Source organism: Sinocyclocheilus rhinocerous, unplaced genomic scaffold, assembly GCF_001515625.1.
Source record: "Sinocyclocheilus rhinocerous isolate Xijiao unplaced genomic scaffold, SAMN03320098_v1.1 scaffold1314, whole genome shotgun sequence".
NCBI classification, from domain to species: domain Eukaryota; kingdom Metazoa; phylum Chordata; class Actinopteri; order Cypriniformes; family Cyprinidae; genus Sinocyclocheilus; species Sinocyclocheilus rhinocerous.
In genome coordinates, this window is record NW_015644118.1 from 1073710 (window position 1) to 1093276 (window position 19567).

The 19567-nt window shown below is 36.3% G+C and overlaps 1 protein-coding gene across 2 annotated transcripts; it reads left to right on the top strand.

Moving 5' to 3' along the window:
- Positions 1-2758: 2758 nt before the first annotated feature.
- LOC107758019 (calcium-binding protein 4-like) lies at positions 2759-16088 on the top strand. Of its 2 annotated transcripts, none has more exons than XM_016575657.1 (6): positions 2759-2866; positions 7024-7059; positions 7143-7338; positions 11601-11631; positions 12486-12629; positions 15919-16088. In XM_016575657.1, exons 2-6 carry the CDS (start codon positions 7025-7027, stop codon positions 16071-16073), a joined length of 561 nt encoding a protein of 186 aa, XP_016431143.1. In that variant the 5' UTR covers positions 2759-2866; position 7024; the 3' UTR covers positions 16074-16088. The 2 variants fall into 2 exon arrangements, with proteins under 2 accessions (XP_016431143.1, XP_016431142.1); XM_016575656.1 differs by lacking the exon at positions 11601-11631 and adding an exon at positions 11801-11831.
- The last annotated feature ends 3479 nt before the right edge of the window (positions 16089-19567 follow it).

Consider the following 19567-nt stretch of genomic DNA (forward strand, 5'->3'; position numbering starts at 1 on the left):
AAGCAGAATGCTGCCATTATGTGCTTATGCAGAATCATTAGTCACCTCTAGCATTCCGCAACATCACACCTGAACCCTAATCTATAACAGTCCCTGTTCAAAAACATACCTTGCTTTACCCTCAGCCCGCATGGATGAACACACCACTACCCGCTGAAATGTAAACATTCTCACGTACTGCACAGTGTCAACTTTGCTATTTCTTGTAGGCAATGTTTCCAGAATGAATCCACATGCCACACATCCTCAGAACTTCATAACACACACATTCTAAGAATTTCACTTAACTGTACACTGTCATTTCACTGAATATGGAGTTTATGTATTGGCAATGGCAGCAGGAGTTTAATTCGCTGACTCTGGTTATGTTGCTTGGTTTTAAATGGCCCATGTCTATTGGGAGCTCACACTAGAATAACATTATTGCTTGACTTGCCTTTTGGTTGTTTCTGAGAAAAAAAAAAAAGTTGCGAGGGAAATTTGCAACGCAAAATCAGGCCTTTTTAAAGCACAGTAAGCATAATCGAGCGTGATAGACTATGACGGCATCTCCCGGCCGGCACGCTCACCTCGACATTACAGAAGTAAATAAGCTGTTGAAAATGGTTGGCATTGTGTAAGCATGTATAATATTGAAATAATGTGAACCCATGACCTTTTCTAAGAGTCTTGAATACATTAAAAACCATCTGGCATAAATATGCAGAGGGGAATTAAGCATAATGTACAGTAGGCTACAGTACATTACTTTGCATGCAATCACATATTTTGTAAACATTCTCCTAGCCTTGGAGCTAAAGAAACACACAGAAGAGGTCTTTGTGTTCTTTTGTTTTGCTGCAACCATGAATTTGAGATTTAATAATGCGACTTTTCATTATAAAGCTTTATTATGGACTTTAAATTTACCCCGGCTGTATTACTATCCATTTTTTATCTTAATTAAAATGTTTAATGATTATCTTCGAGACATAGTCTGGTAACAAGATGAGACTCTGCCCTAGGGTTAAGCTCTCTGGTTTAATTAAAAGTCCATGCAATGATGTGGCCGAACAGTTCCTAAATACATTATCCAAATCTTTGTCTTTATGACAGCCGTTCATTAGGACCTTATTAGCTGCAAAAGTTTGAGGTTATTTATGTCACAGTTTGGAGCTGTAATTGCATTCATGAACCTTGCAATCAGCTGTCACTGCTGTGTTCAGAGTTCGTTCACACTTCATGAACAAAGTTAGAATCAATCTCTCAGATAAACTTGCCTGACCTCCGGCTGACTGGGTCAAATGCTGGATCAGTACACAGACACAGTGCAAAGGGGAGACCAGGGCTAGCCATGACACTTTTTACTCAATATCAATTTCTGTATAGACACATACATTAAAGTCTTGGCTACAAAAAGCCTATTGATCATTTCCACTGTCATTGGCCAGGAAAAAGAAAACAGTTCATTTAACACCATTGATCTTTTGTGACGACGTGCCCCAATAGCTGGCAATGTTGTCACACTATATGCAGTAAACTTTCACAATGGAACCAGTCCATTATAGGCTTCTAAACAGTAAAACAATTATGAAAAACAAATTCAGAAAACAAAAAAAATGTATAAGGTAATGTAGACCAAAACAATATTTTCATATCTTTGTACAAATTGTATGAAATTGTAATTTGTGACAACTTGTCCCAACCTAACATTTAGACAAATCGCCACTTTGGAATTACACGGTTCTATCTGCATTCTGAGTGGTTTTGAGATATTGAGCTTCAAAGTTTTTGCATTCCATATACTTTGTAGATAGAAACTTTTTTTTCTTTTTATTAAATAAAAAGTCCCTAAATACACAACTTCAAAAACATCACAATGTAAATAAGCTGTCACAAAATAAGAATATGTGAATAACAGATAGAACATTATAATAACCTTACTAAAAATAATAAGAAAAAAACAAGAGACAGTTTGAAAAATACTGTTGTTATTGTTAAGTAAAACTATTAAAATTAGTTTTCATGAATTGAAATAAAGCAGAAATAAAATAAGACATAAATATTAGATGAAAATGAAAATGAGAAATGTCGCCATGGCAACTAGCTGAAATAAAAAAGCTGAAGTACTAAAATTACTAAAGGTAAAATTGAAATAAAATAAATGAAATCTAAACAGAAATATTTAAACAAAAATGACAAAAGCACATAAAAATGATTAAAACTTAAACTAAAAATAAAATAAACTGAAAATAAAAAAATATGACTAAATACTATAATAATAAAATTAATATAAAAATAATACTAGTACTAGCTAAAGAAAACAAATTTATGACCTCTGACTTTTGACATAAAAATGTATAGTTACTGAGACATAGCCCTGTGTGACAACTAACCCCTATAGTTTTAACCATACTGATATCTGCTAAATACATGTAAAAAATTGTCAACATATGTTTTTCCATTACTTGCCCTCATCAAAATAACCAATTTCAACTTTTTTTTTTTTTTAAGTTATGCCAGATTCAGCTCAATTTTTTTAAGTCAGTTTAATATAATGTTGAAATGATACAGCCAATTTGATTATACTTAAACATTTAAGACGGCAACTAAACTTTTTACATTGTGCAATCATAGATAAATGCAGAGTAATGTGTCTGTTCCAGACAGTCACATTCACAGGAACACATGCACGTCTTAAACATCATCAACACGCTCATCTCACATGCTAATCCAAACATATTTAGACAGATTATCACCTACTCAGATTATCAAAGGAGGGTCACTTTCTACAGTCAATCCACACATTCTCTCAGAGGAGGAATTGATTTTAGAAGACTGACTCAAGTGGTTCTGGATTGTACGTTTTTCTCTCCTCATTCTGAAGGTAAGCTGAAAAAACAATGTAGTAAGATTTTAGAGGCATCTTGCATAAATTCTCTACTCGCAAAAAGCTCTTTTGTGGTTACAAACGGGCCCAATTGACTTCAAACGTCAACAACAAAGCATGTTCAACAGTAACATATCAGGCATATGGTGACAGCCATAGCGGCAATCTTTTTCAAAAGCTTTGCTGTATTAGTACAGAAACTGACAGGAAGAGAAGCAGTCAGATCGCAATTACTGAAACATATGCAGAAAATAATTGCAGTAATGTTAAGGACATGAATGTCAGCCATAGAGAAGTGATGAGCCTTTGAATGCAGTCAATCAGATGTAAAGTTGGTCTATGTAAACAGCAGGTACTCTAAACACAGCAGCTGATAGTGGATTGTCAGGGGCTGCCAGGCCGAGCAAGATAAATCCCATCACTGCGTGGCCGTAATGGCAAAGGAGGGGGCCGGCCTCATTTCAGCGCCATGACACAAAATCGGTAATGGGGATCGATCATGCCTATCTGAGCGTTTGTTCTGTGGCTTGTTTTCAGATGTAACCCAGGAAAGTTCTTGCAATATGTGATTGATCTGATGCCAAAGGCCTTGTGATGGATCTCACGAGAAGATCACAAAACAAGACAGAAATACTGTAGTAAACAAGGGGCTTTTAATAACTATTTTAAACCGTACATCCTTAACACACAAGCACACAAACATATACTACTTAAAAGTTCAAAAGAAATTTGAAAACTGTCCTTTTCAGAAAGGACACATTAAATTGATCAAAAGTGACAATGATATTTCACAATATTACTGTTTTTACAAAAAAAAAAGAAGCCTTGGTGAGCATTAGAGACTTCTTATTAAAGACCCCAAACTTTTGAACGGTACTGATTAACGCACGGGGGGCCCAGCTGAAATACTGTTCCCCCGGGAATGCGATTTCAACCGAGGGGCCATAATACGGTCCCAGTACTGTATGCTTTTTTTTTCTTCTTCTTAAACCTTAATCTAAACCACACTTTTTGCATTTTTACATATACATGATGACATTTAGTATGTTTATTAAGCCATTTCCTTAAGGTTTAACTAAGGTCTAACATAATGTAAACAAAACCTAGCTCTCCTTACAAATAACCTCAGTTATGCAACATATATGTTTCAACTTCTGTCATATCTATGGAAGCATGTTTCCACCCTAGAGTAAAAAATAAAACAATAAGTCACCATGAAACGGATAGATAAGACTTCCACAGCTGAGTTTCTTCCTATTGGTTTTAATGTATTAGGGTGTTTTCCTTGCAACTGGCTGCTTAGTAACAATACATACTGTGAAAAGTGCTATACAAATAACTGAATTCAATTTGATTTTTGACATTGAAAAAAGTTAAAAGTTTATCAAAGTTCTAACACCAGCAACACTTCTATTCAGCTGTCAAACAGTAAGACAAAGCCATTTGAAAGCCTGTATCTGATGCCCTTGGCTGGACAGATATCTCAATGTGATCGAGTCTTTCAGGGTGCAAAAGATTTCTATCTCTGAAGCAGATCAATGTTCGATCTAATCTGCATCTGTCAGATGCAGTCATTTTTGGAAGGCCAGCCCTGAAAGGTGGCAGCCATGAAAATTTTTTTACTTCATGAGCTCAGCAAAAAAAGAAAAAAGAAAAAAGAATAAAAGAAAATAAAACTAGGTGGAGGAATGTCACCGTTTTCAGCATTCCAGCAAACCAATCATCTCATATGTAATTTTAGAAGTAATTAATTTCTGTGTATCACAATTCACATAAAAAAAGGTTCGGTATCTTATCGTAATTAGGGGGAAAATGGAGCAGTCTTGTCTTTTTTGCCCCAGCACAGCTTTGGCTCTCTGACGATTCTATCAGTTTGTTCCATAATTATCCCAACACTCCTCCGTTAAATTATTCCAATTAGAGGAATTAGGAGCTGAAATTGCTTGTGTCAACGTGCAGAATTACAGCAATTGGTCACTTAGTTTAATAACTCTTTTAGATTAGTGAGGCAGGTTTTTCTTCTCGGTGAGAGTCACTAGTGCGCTGAAATAAATTCACCAAATTACCCAGAGCAGACGGAGCCCACGTACTGTCTTTTAGTACGTTTCATCTCATTTGAAATATGAATAATCAGTTTGCTGAGACTATGTGCCATGAAGACTCAAACGTAATTAGAAATTTTCTGAAGCATTTATTTAACATTTTCTTCAGATTTAATTTGAGTCAACATACTGATTTATCAAAGCCACCCTTTTCAATTCAAGCAAATAAATAATTATGTGGACATGAGATAATGATTTAAATTTAATTATTGTATATTTTATCTTTAGCCTATATTAATTTAAAGCTTCTCCTAAGAAAAAAGTCCATGTTGTACAAAACAATTGCTGTATCAACAAGACGAACAATGCAATTGTTTCGCTAATATTAATAATGAAGTTCGCAGAGATCATTTTCACTACAGTTGCAACGATACATACTTGGAGAGCTTGAGTCCATGGAATAATACAGGGGAAACATCAAAATAGTGCCAGTTTCCTTTACATGTCTTTATTAAAGCTATATGAACCAAACCCACCAGCTAACACATTACACAACATTACAAACTTTAATTTAAAGCAAAAAGGCATTTGAAAAAATAAAAAAATAAAAAAATCGAAGATTAAAGAAAGGAAAGAACTACAATCCCATAAAGCATTGTGAATGAACTACAATCCCATTAAGCATTGCGAATGGAAATTGAATTAAAAGGAAATAAAAAATAAAAAATGTATATATTAATATATACATTTAAAAATGCATATATTTATTTTTTAAATTAATATAAAAATCTATATATTTATTTAAAAATGTTGATTATGCATAGAAACAACATATCTTGACATTTATTGAAATATATACAGAAACACAAATATGCATAAAAGCAATTATTTAAGTAGTTTGACAGCGTAAGAAGACTGACTTGTCATTCGCAGTGCTTCATGGGAATAGGCGAGAATTTAGGAGCTTTGATTATTCTTTAATTCTTTGATTGGTGGAGATTTCTTTGCAGAATACTGGGTAATGCAGTTTTTCATTAATAAATCCATTGTTGAACAAGATTTTAAAAAAATCAAAATTGAAAAAATGCAGGATGATAGCTCCAACAAAGGCACATACCAACTTTATAGCTCTTTAAAGATTTACAAGTTATCTTTTTAAATTCAATTCCCCGATGGATAATTTTTTTTTACTTCTGGACTCTGATTGTTGCACTCTATGCAGTATATGTGGATTTGGTCTTGGACTATTGTGAGATCTTGGACTAATCTGAAATTTGAAGTAAAAGTCGCACTTTGCTATTCATTCAATATTGTTGAAGTCTAAGAGAAACTATCAAGACATTTTGGTATTTTCTTCTCTATTTTAGCTTTTTTTATTTTTTTTATTCCCAAACCAATGAATGGAGCACAACAGATTTATACAGAATCAAATTGCCAAGACATTAAGAAATAAATGTTTTCGTGTGAATGATTCACTCATTTTGAATTAATGCATGTTGCTTGTGAGGAGCCATTGACAATTTCGGTTCTAATTACTTGTTTAATGGGCAGATGACAGACAGAGGTTCACTGTTTTCTTGGGCATATTAAACTGTTGATTGTAATTTATAGGCTGTCTGTGCGCCTGTCGACCTCCATTGTAATCTAATTCAGTGCTCGGAGGAACGGTCCGTCCTCTTGGATCTGCCGCTAACGTGCGTTTGATTATGCCGTGTGTCCTTCTCTTTAAACAGAAACCTTTCTACAATGGGAAAACAATGGCATCAAACTGTTGCCATTTGAAGTGGTCATTGTAATTCCAGCCTATGACCTTTCTGACCATTATAATGCCAGGAAGTGACCCAGTGGCCATTTTCGTCTTTGGAATGAGGCCTCTGCCCAACCGCTGAAATCTAGGGTAAAACAGGTTGCAGTAACTTGGCCAGAAAACTGCCGTTATGTTTTATACGTCAACTTCAATGGGCTGGGCATGGTTGCATCAATGTTTCATGAAAAATTATGTAACTACACTGTCAATGTGGACGAACTGGCATATGAGATGAGAAAGAATAACATGAGTAAACTTCTCTGAACATCTAAAATCTTCCCTTTCTCCTTCTCATTATCTACTAGCATGTCTCAGAGAAGTAAAACTTCTTCAAAAGAAAGGTATGGGTGGCTCTAAATCAATACTTGCATCGATTGAGATGAAGTGCGGAGTGGTCACTTCCGCTCTTCTTTCCCTTTAACAGCTCCTCTGGTCCTCCAGCATCCACATCAGATGCTCATCCTCCACGCTCTGCTCTTCGTAGCTCCTCAAAAGACTCGAAAAACTCAGGTCACAGGGGCTCATCTGGCAGCCAAGAATGCCGCGGCAGTAGATCTTTCAGCCAGAACTCAGCTATCGCTGCAGCATATACACAGTACCTCAACACTCTCTTTGGACAGGTGAACTAGAGTAGATCTCTAGATGTATTCTTGCTGGTTTTTTTGAATGATCTACATGTAAATTACTACAATCATTTTGAACAGGTTATAACTAATAAAACTAATATAAAAGGCACCATAGTAATAACATGCTATTTTTCAGTGTACCTTGGAGCAACATTTAAATTATGGCAATCACCCTTACATGTAATATTACAGTATTTTTTTTATTGTAAATGTGATTTTTTTAAAAGAATATTTTCATTTTTAAGTTTAAGTAATTTTCTTTTGTTTTCCCATTTTTATTAATTTATTATTTTTTAATATTTCTATTTAGCTTTTAATTTTTTTTTACTTTTAATTTTAGTCATTTTAAAAACTTAAAAATTGTATTTCAATTCTTGCCAAGGCAACATCTCTAATTTTCGTTTATGTTTAAGTTTTTCATATAATATTTATAATATCATATTTTATATGAAATTATAATATATTAAAATATCACATCTAGTATTTTATTTTATTTCAATCGTCGAAAACTATTTTTCATAGTTTTAGATTCCAATAACAAGACTGATTCTGCATTATTGTATTTACAATCTGATACATCACTGGACCACAGTATCACCACATTACTGAAAAATAAATAAATAAATACATAAATAAACAAACCACAAGCAGGTCTTAGTTGGCTTAAGATGGTCTCCTATCTAAGCCAAGCAGGTGTACAGCTGGTTTAGTGGGGTGACCAGTCAGACTGACCAAGCTGAAAAGTGCCCAAAATCACTCTAAAACCAGTCAGAGAGATCAACTAAAACCAGCAAACTAGCTTAGACTACTTTGAGATGTGTTTAGACAGGTGACCCATTTATAGGTGCCTAAAGTTAGCCTGTTTGTTTGACTTATTTTGCATTGAGAAAATATTGCCGCCTGTCAACACACTACCTTCCTTCTCAATCAGGTCAGTAACAAGTGCCAAGTCAAAAAATTATTTTGGTACACTGAAGCTCAGACCTAAGCTAGCATCTTGCTTCTGCTTTTAAAACCGACGCTATGAATCTGTTACGAGTTACTGAATCAGTCATTTAAACTCAGAGGCGCTTGATTATATTTTCAAGAGTACGTCTGGAGATCAGAGAGAGCCAGCGAGCAAGTGAAAGCCAGAAGATGGAGACGCTGTAGAATAGTAAGAGAGAGATAATGGATAGAGTCTAAGAGACAAACAAGACAAAGGTGCTCCGACACAAAATGGAGAATATACCCATGTATGCACAGCCTAAAGCTTCATTGCTTCTGCTCGACAGAACTAGAGGGATGAATGAAATAAAAACAGATAGACAAGGGACCCTATTAGCATATATCCAAGGGTAAATAGCCTTAAGCAACTCACCAAGTTGCATAACCGCTACCTCTGCCAGAGAAGTCTATGAGTAATGCATTATTTTTAATAATAAATATGTGTTTTTGGGAATTTGGAGGTCAAAAGTCCAATGAATGCAGTGAATGAAATATTTGAAGGACAGCAATGCCCTTGGGTATCAGCTTTACAAATCAATTAATAAAAGTTTTAATATACATACTCATGCCACATTGGATTAACATTGCAGTTACGAGGTTATCTAGTTGGCTAAGTGCAGGAACAATGTCGTTAGGTGAAATTAAAGTTGATAAGTGTCATTTGTTTTGATGCTAAAATACTTATATCTAATATTTTATTTTATATCAGCTTTATTTCAGTTATTGAAAACTATTTTTAATAATTTTTAGTTTACAACAACACTGATTCAGCATCATGGTATTATCATTTGATACCATCACTGCACCATATTATCACCATATTACTGAAAAAAAAATAAATAAATCAGTCCATCCTAAACAGGTCTTAGCTGGCTTAAGATGGTCTCCTATCTTGGCCAAGCTGGTGTTTAGCTGATTTAATGTGTGTTGGTCTCCCAGACTGACCAGGTTGAAAAGTGTCTAAAACCAGCCTGAGAGATCAACTAAAACCAGCTAACTAGCTTAGAATGGTTTAAGGTGTTTTTAGACACATGGACTTTTTTATAGCCGTCTAGCTAGTTTGTTTGACTTATTTTTATTATTTAAACCGATATATCCAGGATGGCACATCAATGCGTCTTTATTTAGCATGAAGTCAGGTTCATAATCTGATACGTCTGCGGAGAAAATATTGCCGCCTGTCAACACACTACCTTCCTTCTCAATCAGGTCAGTAACAAGTGCCAAGTCAAAAAATTATTTTGGTACACTGAAGCTCAGACCTAAGCTAGCATCTTGCTTCTGCTTTTAAAACCGACGCTATGAATCTGTTACGAGTTACTGAATCAGTCATTTAAACTCAGAGGCGCTTGATTATATTTTCAAGAGTACGTCTGGAGATCAGAGAGAGCCAGCGAGCAAGTGAAAGCCAGAAGATGGAGACGCTGTAGAATAGTAAGAGAGAGATAATGGATAGAGTCTAAGAGACAAACAAGACAAAGGTGCTCCGACACAAAATGGAGAATATACCCATGTATGCACAGCCTAAAGCTTCATTGCTTCTGCTCGACAGAACTAGAGGGATGAATGAAATAAAAACAGATAGACAAGGGACCCTATTAGCATATATCCAAGGGTAAATAGCCTTAAGCAACTCACCAAGTTGCATAACCGCTACCTCTGCCAGAGAAGTCTATGAGTAATGCATTATTTTTAATAATAAATATGTGTTTTTGGGAATTTGAAGGTCAAAAGTCCAATGAATGCAGTGAATGAAATATTTGAAGGACAGCAATGCCCTTGGGTATCAGCTTTACAAATCAATTAATAAAAGTTTTAATATACATACTCATGCCACATTGGATTAACATTGCAGTTACGAGGTTATCTAGTTGGCTAAGTGCAGGAACAATGTCGTTAGGTGAAATTAAAGTTGATAAGTGTCATTTGTTTTGATGCTAAAATACTTAATATGTAGAAAGTAAGCAATTTAAAGATTATTTATGGTGCAATAAAAAAATTAAGATGATTTGATTAAAAATCCAGACCAATCTGACACAGAAACACTGGCTCAACCAATAGCATGTGTTAGGGGTAGGACTATATGTTTAATGTCCTATATGGAAGACAGAAAAGATAATAAAATAACACATTTTAAATACTAAACTGATAAATATTAAATAAAATTTCAATACAGTTAAGAGGGCCAAGACTGCGGGAGGTCCAAGCAACATGTAGGACAGGCCAAAAATCACAATTTTAAGAGGTTAACCAGACAGATTTATTTTAAACTACAGTATAGCTACCTTTCATGCTAAGTTAATTTGGACATATGCTTTTTTCCCTACGAGAACAAAAACACTGGATTTGTAAGACAGGAGAGCATTCAGAAAACCAGCTTGAAACCGAAATTTCAAACTGCTTGAAATTTCATTTCATGAAGCTATTGGCTCAAATGTTTTTTTTCAATAAATTATTATATAGTCAAAGACTATATGTGAAATCCGTTAGACTATACCGTGAAGCTACAGGCCAAGTTTGCATAAAAAAAAAATAGAATAAACAGTTTAATAATAATCACATGCCATTTAAAAAAATTAATAAATGTGCATGCATTTGCATGTTTATGCCCAGTGCAAATGCATCTATTTCTGAAAGTGCTAGCAGATACATACTGTATGTTTGTTATTAAGTCAAACATTTTTAAGTCAACTTTATTTGTATAGCGTATATGCATGTGTATTTGTATGATTTTAATATATTAAAGCATGCATATGTCCATGAATCTAAATAAAACTGTATGAGAGGATATATTTACGAAATACAGCAATAATAATATAGTTTCTAAACCGTTTCTTTGCTAAACGTTCTTTCTCTTTTTCCTTTAATACACATTGCCCCTTAACCATATACACATTTTATGTTTGCAAAACGAGTTAATTTTTTCCCTGAATCTCTCTGCCGTTCATTGTTTGTATTAGCGTTGATGTGAGGCATGGTAGGGCATGTTATGGTGTAATCCAATTATACAACCCCCCCCACCCCCACTCTATGCGTCATTGTGCCACTGAGCAGCATTGATAAGCATACTAACATAAACCTCAGTTATTAGTGATTAAAAATGGGCGATGTCTCTAAGGACGTTCAGCTCTCATGCTGTAATAATTTCCATATTTAGCTGTTTTTGTCACGATTTTTTCCCCTCATTGTCATTTTGCTCTCTCGTCTCTCTGTCCTTCTACCTCTCTCGGACTCTCTCGGACTCTCTCTCTCCCATTTACTTTCACCAGGACAGAGATTTACTGCCAGAGGAACTAGATGGTATGTACAGAATATGCATATTTAATATCCGAGACAGTGCACAGAGCCTAGACAGACACAATTCAATTGCTACAACACATTCAGCATAACCCTCATTGTCATTTTGCTCTCTCATCTCTCTGTCCTTCTACCTCTCTCGGACTCTCTCTCTCCCATTTACTTTCACCAGGACAGAGATTTACTGCCAGAGGAACTAGATGGTATGTACAGAACATGCATATTTAATATCCGAGACAGTGCACAGCGCCTAGACAGACACAATTCAATTGCTACAACACATTCAGCATAAGAAAAATAACTGACAAAATTCAATAACAAATAAAAATGGATTGGTATTGTCATGAATGGTGAATGGCATACAGCGGATGAAGACGTAAGCAGCATTAATAATACCAGAGCAGTGAGTCAGCCTGTGCTGATGGTCCTATACCAGCTTAAGCTGCACAGTCCTATAGATTATATAACTGGTACAGTATGTGGCATAATGTAAATGTCCTAATGTAAGTTTAAAACCATGATCTGTGTGATTTTGTAATTTCATTAACATTAAAATAAACATGTTAATTAAACAGGAGTAGCACATTATAATTAACAACAAAGCACAATAAAAAAAAAATACAAATTTAAAATACATTTTAAATACTAAAACTAATAAATACAATTTGGATAGATCTAAGAAGGCTAAGACGATTAATGTGGGACAAAATCCATATATATATATATACGTGTATGTGTGTGTGTGTGTACACACACACCATTGTCCATTCATAACACCTAAGCCAAATATGGTATACTGCAAATTGAAGAAAAGTTGGCAGTGTGGTTAAATGTGATTACATTTCGTTTCCTTTCAGAGCTGCATGTAGCATTTAAAGAGTTTGACTATGACCAGGATGGGTATTTGCACTACAAAGATGTCGCAGACTGCATGAGAACCATGGGATACATGCCAACAGAGATGGAACTGATTGAGATCATTCAGCAGATAAAAATGAAATGTGTGTGTGTGTGTTTCTATTTATACTCTAACCTTTTGACCTACACTACAGTTTAAAGGTGTGAGGTCAGTAAGATCTTTTTAAAAGTTTTAATACTTTTATTCAGCAAGGATGCATTAAACTGATCAAAAGTGACAGTAAAGACATTTAAATTGTTACAAAAGATTTCAATTTCAAATAAATGCTGTTCTTTTGAACTTTCTATTCATCAAAGAATCCTGAAAAAACCTGTAGCAGTGTTTCCACACAAATATTAAACAGCACAACAAATCAGCATATTAGAATGATTTCTGAAGGATCATGTGACACTGAACACTGGAGTATTGGCTACTTAAAATTTAAAATCTATTAAAATATATTAAAATATTACTGTTTTTACTGTATTTACTGTATTATAAATGCAGCTTTGATGAACATAACAGACAACCATAAAAAAATCGAACCAATCCCAAACATCCCAAACTATAAGAATAGAGTTTAAGGCATTTATATGACCAACACAGTATTGGGTTATTATTAAGCATAATCTATGTAAGATGATATATGTAACCACACTCATTGATTCTCCAGTTATCAGCCACTTTTATGTATTTCCAGCTCGGATATATTTTTCGTTTGTACCTTAAATGTCTCCAGTCTCTCCTTTATTCTTTCATTCTGTCATGATATGTCTTGCCCACCTCTCTCTCTCTCTGGGCTGTTTGGTAGTGGGCGTGTCTGAGTGTCATCTCATCTCGATTACCACAGTTGTGATTCATGACAAGTGACTCTCTGCCTGGAGACGGGATTACAGCCCTTGTCGTCACTGGAACTGCATTGTGCCTCATTGCCCGGCAACCAGAGATGATTGTATCCCTGGAACGCTTGTGATATGCACATCCACATGACCTGCACACTACATCAGATTAATATCAGTCTGGATTTAAACTTTCTATTACTTCGTCCTCACTAAGTGCGCACAAAAGCAAACATACAGCACAAGGTCCAATCTGCCAACGGAATTTTCAGTTGGTGCATTTTAATGACTCTGACGCTCAGACAGTTCACTTCCTTACTGATATGGCTCAGATGACTAGTTCACTGACTGAACAGTAGGTTGTCATGGAACAATAGGGGGTGTTCACTAAGAACACATTTTTGTATTCCACTGCAGCGCTTTTACATTCACTAGACAAATGTGTTTGATCGTTGCGCTTGTGTATATTGCGTCTATTTTATTGCACATGTTCTAAAAAACACGGCGCTGAAGTAAAAAAACTGCAACTTTTTTTTTTTTTTTCATTCCACTGCCCAGCGTCTTGTGTTTTTAAACACAAAAATGTGTTTTATGTAAATCATTCCTTAGGGGGCTATTCACACAGAACATTGCATTTCACTGTGTTGCTTTTCCATTGTTTTTCTATGTAAACATGTGCTAGATGGAAGTGATTATGCTTGCATCTTGCATATTTTGCAGCATCTTGTACAAAAAAATGTAAAGAATTTTGTGGGTTTTTTTTCTTTCCACTGACATGTCTTGCATTTTTAAAAGTAAAAACTTCTGTGTGAATGGCCCCTTACTGTGTTCTTTTTGATTTTTAAAAAGGTTAGTTTCAAGGTCACTGTTTTTGATATTACACCTTGTCGTAAAATGTATATCTGCAACAGAGTTTCATATTTTTGCTATAAATGTTATTTTAATTTAATTTAGTTTGAAATATAATAGGATTGCAGGGTGCTCATTTAGAAGACAAAAAAATTAGGTTTTATATTATAGATAGTCGGCTGTTTTCTCACAACTTTCCTTTAAAAAAGCGGTTCTTTATGTGGGGGAATTGTCGGTTGAAATATTTATTAAGTGTCTCTAAAATGATCAAAATGCAGAATATTTGTTTCAGAGCAAAAAGGACTTTGGTCATTTTTGCTACTCTGTCCTTAGGAGGCAATTATAAGAAAGTTATTTGTATTGTATGTATATTTTAAACAGATAATAGAGCCGAGTAAAGGGTCAGTGGGGTTAAACGCCTTTGCACAGAACCAACCACTAACTGTCATACAAATGCAAATTAATCATGATGTTGAAAGACAGACTAGCTCATAACAGCGATGACCTCTGCCTCTGAGACCCCCTCGTGGAACTGTGATTAACAAGCCCGCAAGTGTCTTTGTGTGTCTGTTTCCTCCTCCGTAGAGAGAGAGAGACAGTGAAAGATGGAGAGATGGGAGGTGAGAAGAGGGCGAGGCTGTATTGGAACGACATGCTGGCTCGTTAATATGACACTGTGCATTTCATTTAAACATAATTAGGATATGGTGAGGCTCGACAGTCACACACACATACTAGAAACTTTTATTTTCATAAAGTTGCCAGATGACAGTATTAGTCAAATTTTGGTTTTAGAGGTTGTTCAAACATAGCGTATTTTTGTATTCCACTGCACTGCTTTGTTGTTTTTCTATGTAAACATGCTCTAGATGGGCGTCTTTGAATGTTGCGTTCTCGTCTTGTGCATGAAATGGCATTTAAAAAAACAACAACATTCAAGTTAAAAGTTTAGCTTAAAAAAAAACATCTATAGACCTTGATTTTTTTTCATTTCACTGCCTGCAAAAATGTGTTCTGTGTGAATGACCTCTTATTGAACTAGATTTTTTTTTTACATTTTGTGAAGAATTGTAAGTGGTTTGTGGTTCTTGCATGTGCAGAAGTCACTACTATAATGCTAAGGTTTTGCAAGTGCTTGCTAGGGTGTTGCCATGTGGTTGCTAAGGAGTTCTGAGTGTTTGTGTGTGTGTGTGTTTCTATTTATACTCTAACCTTTTGACCTACACTACAGTTTAAAGGTGTGAGGTCAGTAAGATCTTTTTAAAAGTTTTAATACTTTTATTCAGCAAGGATGCATTAAACTGATCAAAAGTGACAGTAAAGACATTTAAATTGTTACAAAAGATTTCAATTTCAAATAAATGCTGTTCTTTTGAACTTTCTATTCATCAAAGAATCCTGAAAAAACCTGTAGCAGTGTTTCCACACAAATATTAAACAGCACAACAAATCAGCATATTAGAATGATTTCTGAAGGATCATGTGACACTGAACACTGGAGTATTGGCTACTTAAAATTTAAAATCTATTAAAGTCTATTAAAATATTACTGTTTTTACTGTATTTTTAATAATATAAATGCAGCTTTGATGAACATAACAGACAACCATAAAAAAATCAAACCAATCCCAAACTTTTGAACGGTAGTGTATGTCAGTTTAAAAGTAAAGATAAATGTGTCTGCTGGTGTGTTTGTGTTTATAGGGGGAGGTCATGTGGACTTTGATGATTTCTGTGAATTAATGGGGCCCAGGATGCTGGCTGAAACCGCTCATATGGTGGGTCTAAGGGAGCTGCACTGCGCTTTCAAACAGGTGAGTATGCTCTCTAAAGTTCCCTTCAAACGGAGCTCACTTTAAAATGTACATTAAATAGAGAACAAAACCCCAGAAACATCAAAACGTCATTACATTGCATCTTTTTCCAACCCATAAATAATATTAGTTCTTCGTAAAACTCTGCATTTTCTTTTCCGTGTATGTAACATGTCTGCCGAATTTTAAATGGAAAGCAAAGTCTATTTGCTATTGCATTTCCAATGTCTTACTAGTTAAGATTCTGTCATTTTGGAATAGCAATAGAAAATAACACAATTGCTATTTCACTTTCTCCACGTCCTGCTCCAACCCTCACAAAATTCAAATGGAATTGCAATCTCCTTTGCACTTGCATTTCCAATGCCTGACACAGTCAACTGTTACACTTGGCATCAACATGTGATCATCAGTCAATCAGGACACAGCAAGTTTACACATGGTAACATCAAGTGACTTCTCTATTAGGTACAGTGGGGAAAATATTTATTTGATTTAGTTTGCCCACTTACAAAGAAATGAAGGGTCTGTCATTTTTATGGTAGGTTTATTTTAACGGATAGAGACAGAATATCAACCAAAAAATCCAGAAAAAACATAATATATAAAAGGTTTGAAATGTATTTTGGATCAAATAAATATTTTCCCGACTGTAACCGATCGGATCTCTCTTTTTTCGTGCAATATTTAAATAAGTCTTTTGGCAGTACGGGAGAGAGGCGGCGGGATTTTGGGTGACGTCGACCTGCGAATGCTGACACGTTGTCTGGATTGCGTTTATATTACACAGAGATCCGATCACAATTCCTCCTCGACTACCTCTGGACCACGACATGCTAATTGGATAACAATCCGATCAGAAGCGCGTTTACACTTGTCTTTTTTAAATGTGTATGTAGACAACATCCGGATACAGGTCGCATGTTAATAAAAAGTGTAAACGCAGCCCCTGACGTAATAAATTATCAGACATAATTTTCGGTCGCACACAGGACGAGAAGTGCAGTGCCATGCCGCGTCTAGGACAACTCGAAGGTATCGCACACTGGAAGCGTTGTATTTGCTGGTTACCTAACGTAACCTTGTTTCCCTGAGAGGAGGGAACTAGACACTGCGTCATCGAAGATGTCGCTTTGGGGTTATCCCCTCCTTCCTTGAATCTACTGAAGTCTTATGAAATCTCGAGGACGAGAGTTCGCCCGCCAATGGCGTTCAAGCATGCAAAATAGAGGCAGGCTCCCCCGCGCTATAAGGCGGCACTGAATCTTTGGAATGAAGCAGAGTGCAGCTGACAAAGAGTCCAAGCTATGCAACATGGCAGCGTACGCAGTGTCTCGTCCCCGCCGCTCAGGGAACCGAGGTTACGTTAGGTAACCGGAGACATTCCCTCTCGAGTCGGTCTCTCGACACTGCATCATTGAAGATTTGGGGATCGTTTTAAATCCCGCTGTGTTGATAGCAAAGGTCCAAATCAGCTGCAAGCAAAGCCGTTGACCTCAGCAAAAAGTACTTCACACAACAGAAGACTTCATAAGCTCAGCGGCATAGCCGCTATAAGAGCAAGTTGCACAAGCATTAGACAGATTGCATTAACAGCAGCCATTCAGAAACACAGACACGTGGATAGGCGACGGCACTATCGCTTAGCAATGTTTACCCCAGGATGTGACATCCACAGTGTGAGCACCGCACGGTCACAGTGTGCTGGTGACCAAATAATGCATGCGGCAGCAACACAGACAATATTGCATAATGTTGCAACCGGTGGCAAACCTGACCGTGCTGTGCAGTTAATGGTGGCGGTCGTGCTCACACCTAGTACTGATGTCCATTGCAGCGGCAATGCTGTCATGAACATAATGCATGCAGGGTTAACACAGTGCAGATGAACACGAAGGCAGCAGTAGCACTGGTGCTAATCCCCAGTCAGTATTTATTTTACACGACTTAGTCGAACACTGCCAACTCGGTGGGGCTGCAACAGTTTAAGATGAATGCTGAACATTGATTTCAGCTAACTTGATGCCTGCAAGGACAATGAATGCGTTGCAAGCACTGATCTATATATATGACTGGATCGCTCATCGCGTTCTAAACTGCCATTCAGCGGTGAAGCCACCGGACGTGTTCGAGCAGCCATCTTACTATTCCCTGCCGGCGGGGAGCACCACTGACTGACAGCCAAAAAAACTGACTTAACATCACCCGATTTGAAGCGTATCAGTCACACGGGATTAGTTTTTAAGATAAGTGTATGTAAATAAATTTTTACTTAAGATGTTATCTGCAATGTTTATGGTCTTTTCGGGCAGGATATGCACTATATTGAAATCGTTAAGGTGGGCGTGTCAGCTGCACACTTGACGACATAGGTGACTGATCCAACACAAAATATATTTCTTTATGTACGTAATTACACAGGAAATATTAAACATGAATATATATCTGGTATTAGTATCTGAAATTGATTCTGATATACAATACAAGCTGAATTGTATTCACAATTCACAAGGTGAATTAACGCATACATACAAAGCATAAATCTTTATTCAGATTTCATGAGCACTTTGTCGTTTGCATATGTTGTGGATTTGTCCGTCTGATGTTCATCATGTTCATCTGATATTCGCTATGGTAATGTCATATGATGTTGCTAAAAAGAACATTATTTTGTGTATTTGGTGTAATGAAATGTGTTTATGCGGTTTAAGGTTAAAAAAACACATTATTTTCCACATACTGTACATTATTGTTTCTCCTCTATTCCCCGTCTTTCTGAAACGCGTCGATTTTTAAAAAAATCATCGGTCTGAAAAGCGAGGTGTGCTCTAATTAGCCAGCTATCCAGTGCATTGTGATTGGCCGAATACCTCAAGCCCCACTGATATAATCCAGTGGCCAAACCTTTGCAAGGGTCTGTCTCAATGCACTCACTTGAATGCACGTTTCAATAGATATATTATGATTTAATGCACTGCATAGCAGAACGATCCGGACACAAAGGCCATTACAGTTCCTGTCGCCCGCAACGAGCGGGGGACGTGAGGACAGACATAAGAGCTGACAGTCTCACTATCTTTGCCTTATGAGTGAGAGCAAAGCACTCTGCCAAAGCCGCAGCCTGAGTGCTTCCTAGGAACTCTTAAAGGCAGAAACTTCTCAGCTCGTAATGAATGGAAGTATGAGTTACAAATTGTGAGCACCCCTGTGAAATGCGAGCTCGCATCACAACAAAGCCCAGTTGCACTCTCTGGGTGGTTGAAAAGCAGAAGTCTATGATGGTTTAATACACTCCCTGAATGGACTATGATCAGTCATAATCCAGTGCGTGAGCTCTACTCATTTAGAGGGGAGAGAACATTTCATGAATGTACACATTCGAGCAACGCTGGACTAATGAAATGCAGAGCGTGGTAATAATAAGCAACAAGCGTATTGGTACATACAACATTAAACCAGCTCTTACGAGTGACATATATTCACAGTGTCCAGCATAAATCTGCGGGAATAACCAAGTTCATAAGTACAGAAACAGAGCA

Bases quoted from the DNA above. Each gene is read 5' to 3' on its own strand.
- LOC107758019 (XM_016575657.1), top strand. From the start codon at position 7,025: ATGTCTCAGAGAAGTAAAACTTCTTCAAAAGAAAG. The intron at 7,060-7,142 runs GTATGGGTGGCT...TCCCTTTAACAG, and splicing joins AAAACTTCTTCAAAAGAAAG to CTCCTCTGGTCCTCCAGCAT. The intron at 12,630-15,918 runs GTGTGTGTGTGT...TTGTGTTTATAG, and splicing joins TCAGCAGATAAAAATGAAAT to GGGGAGGTCATGTGGACTTT.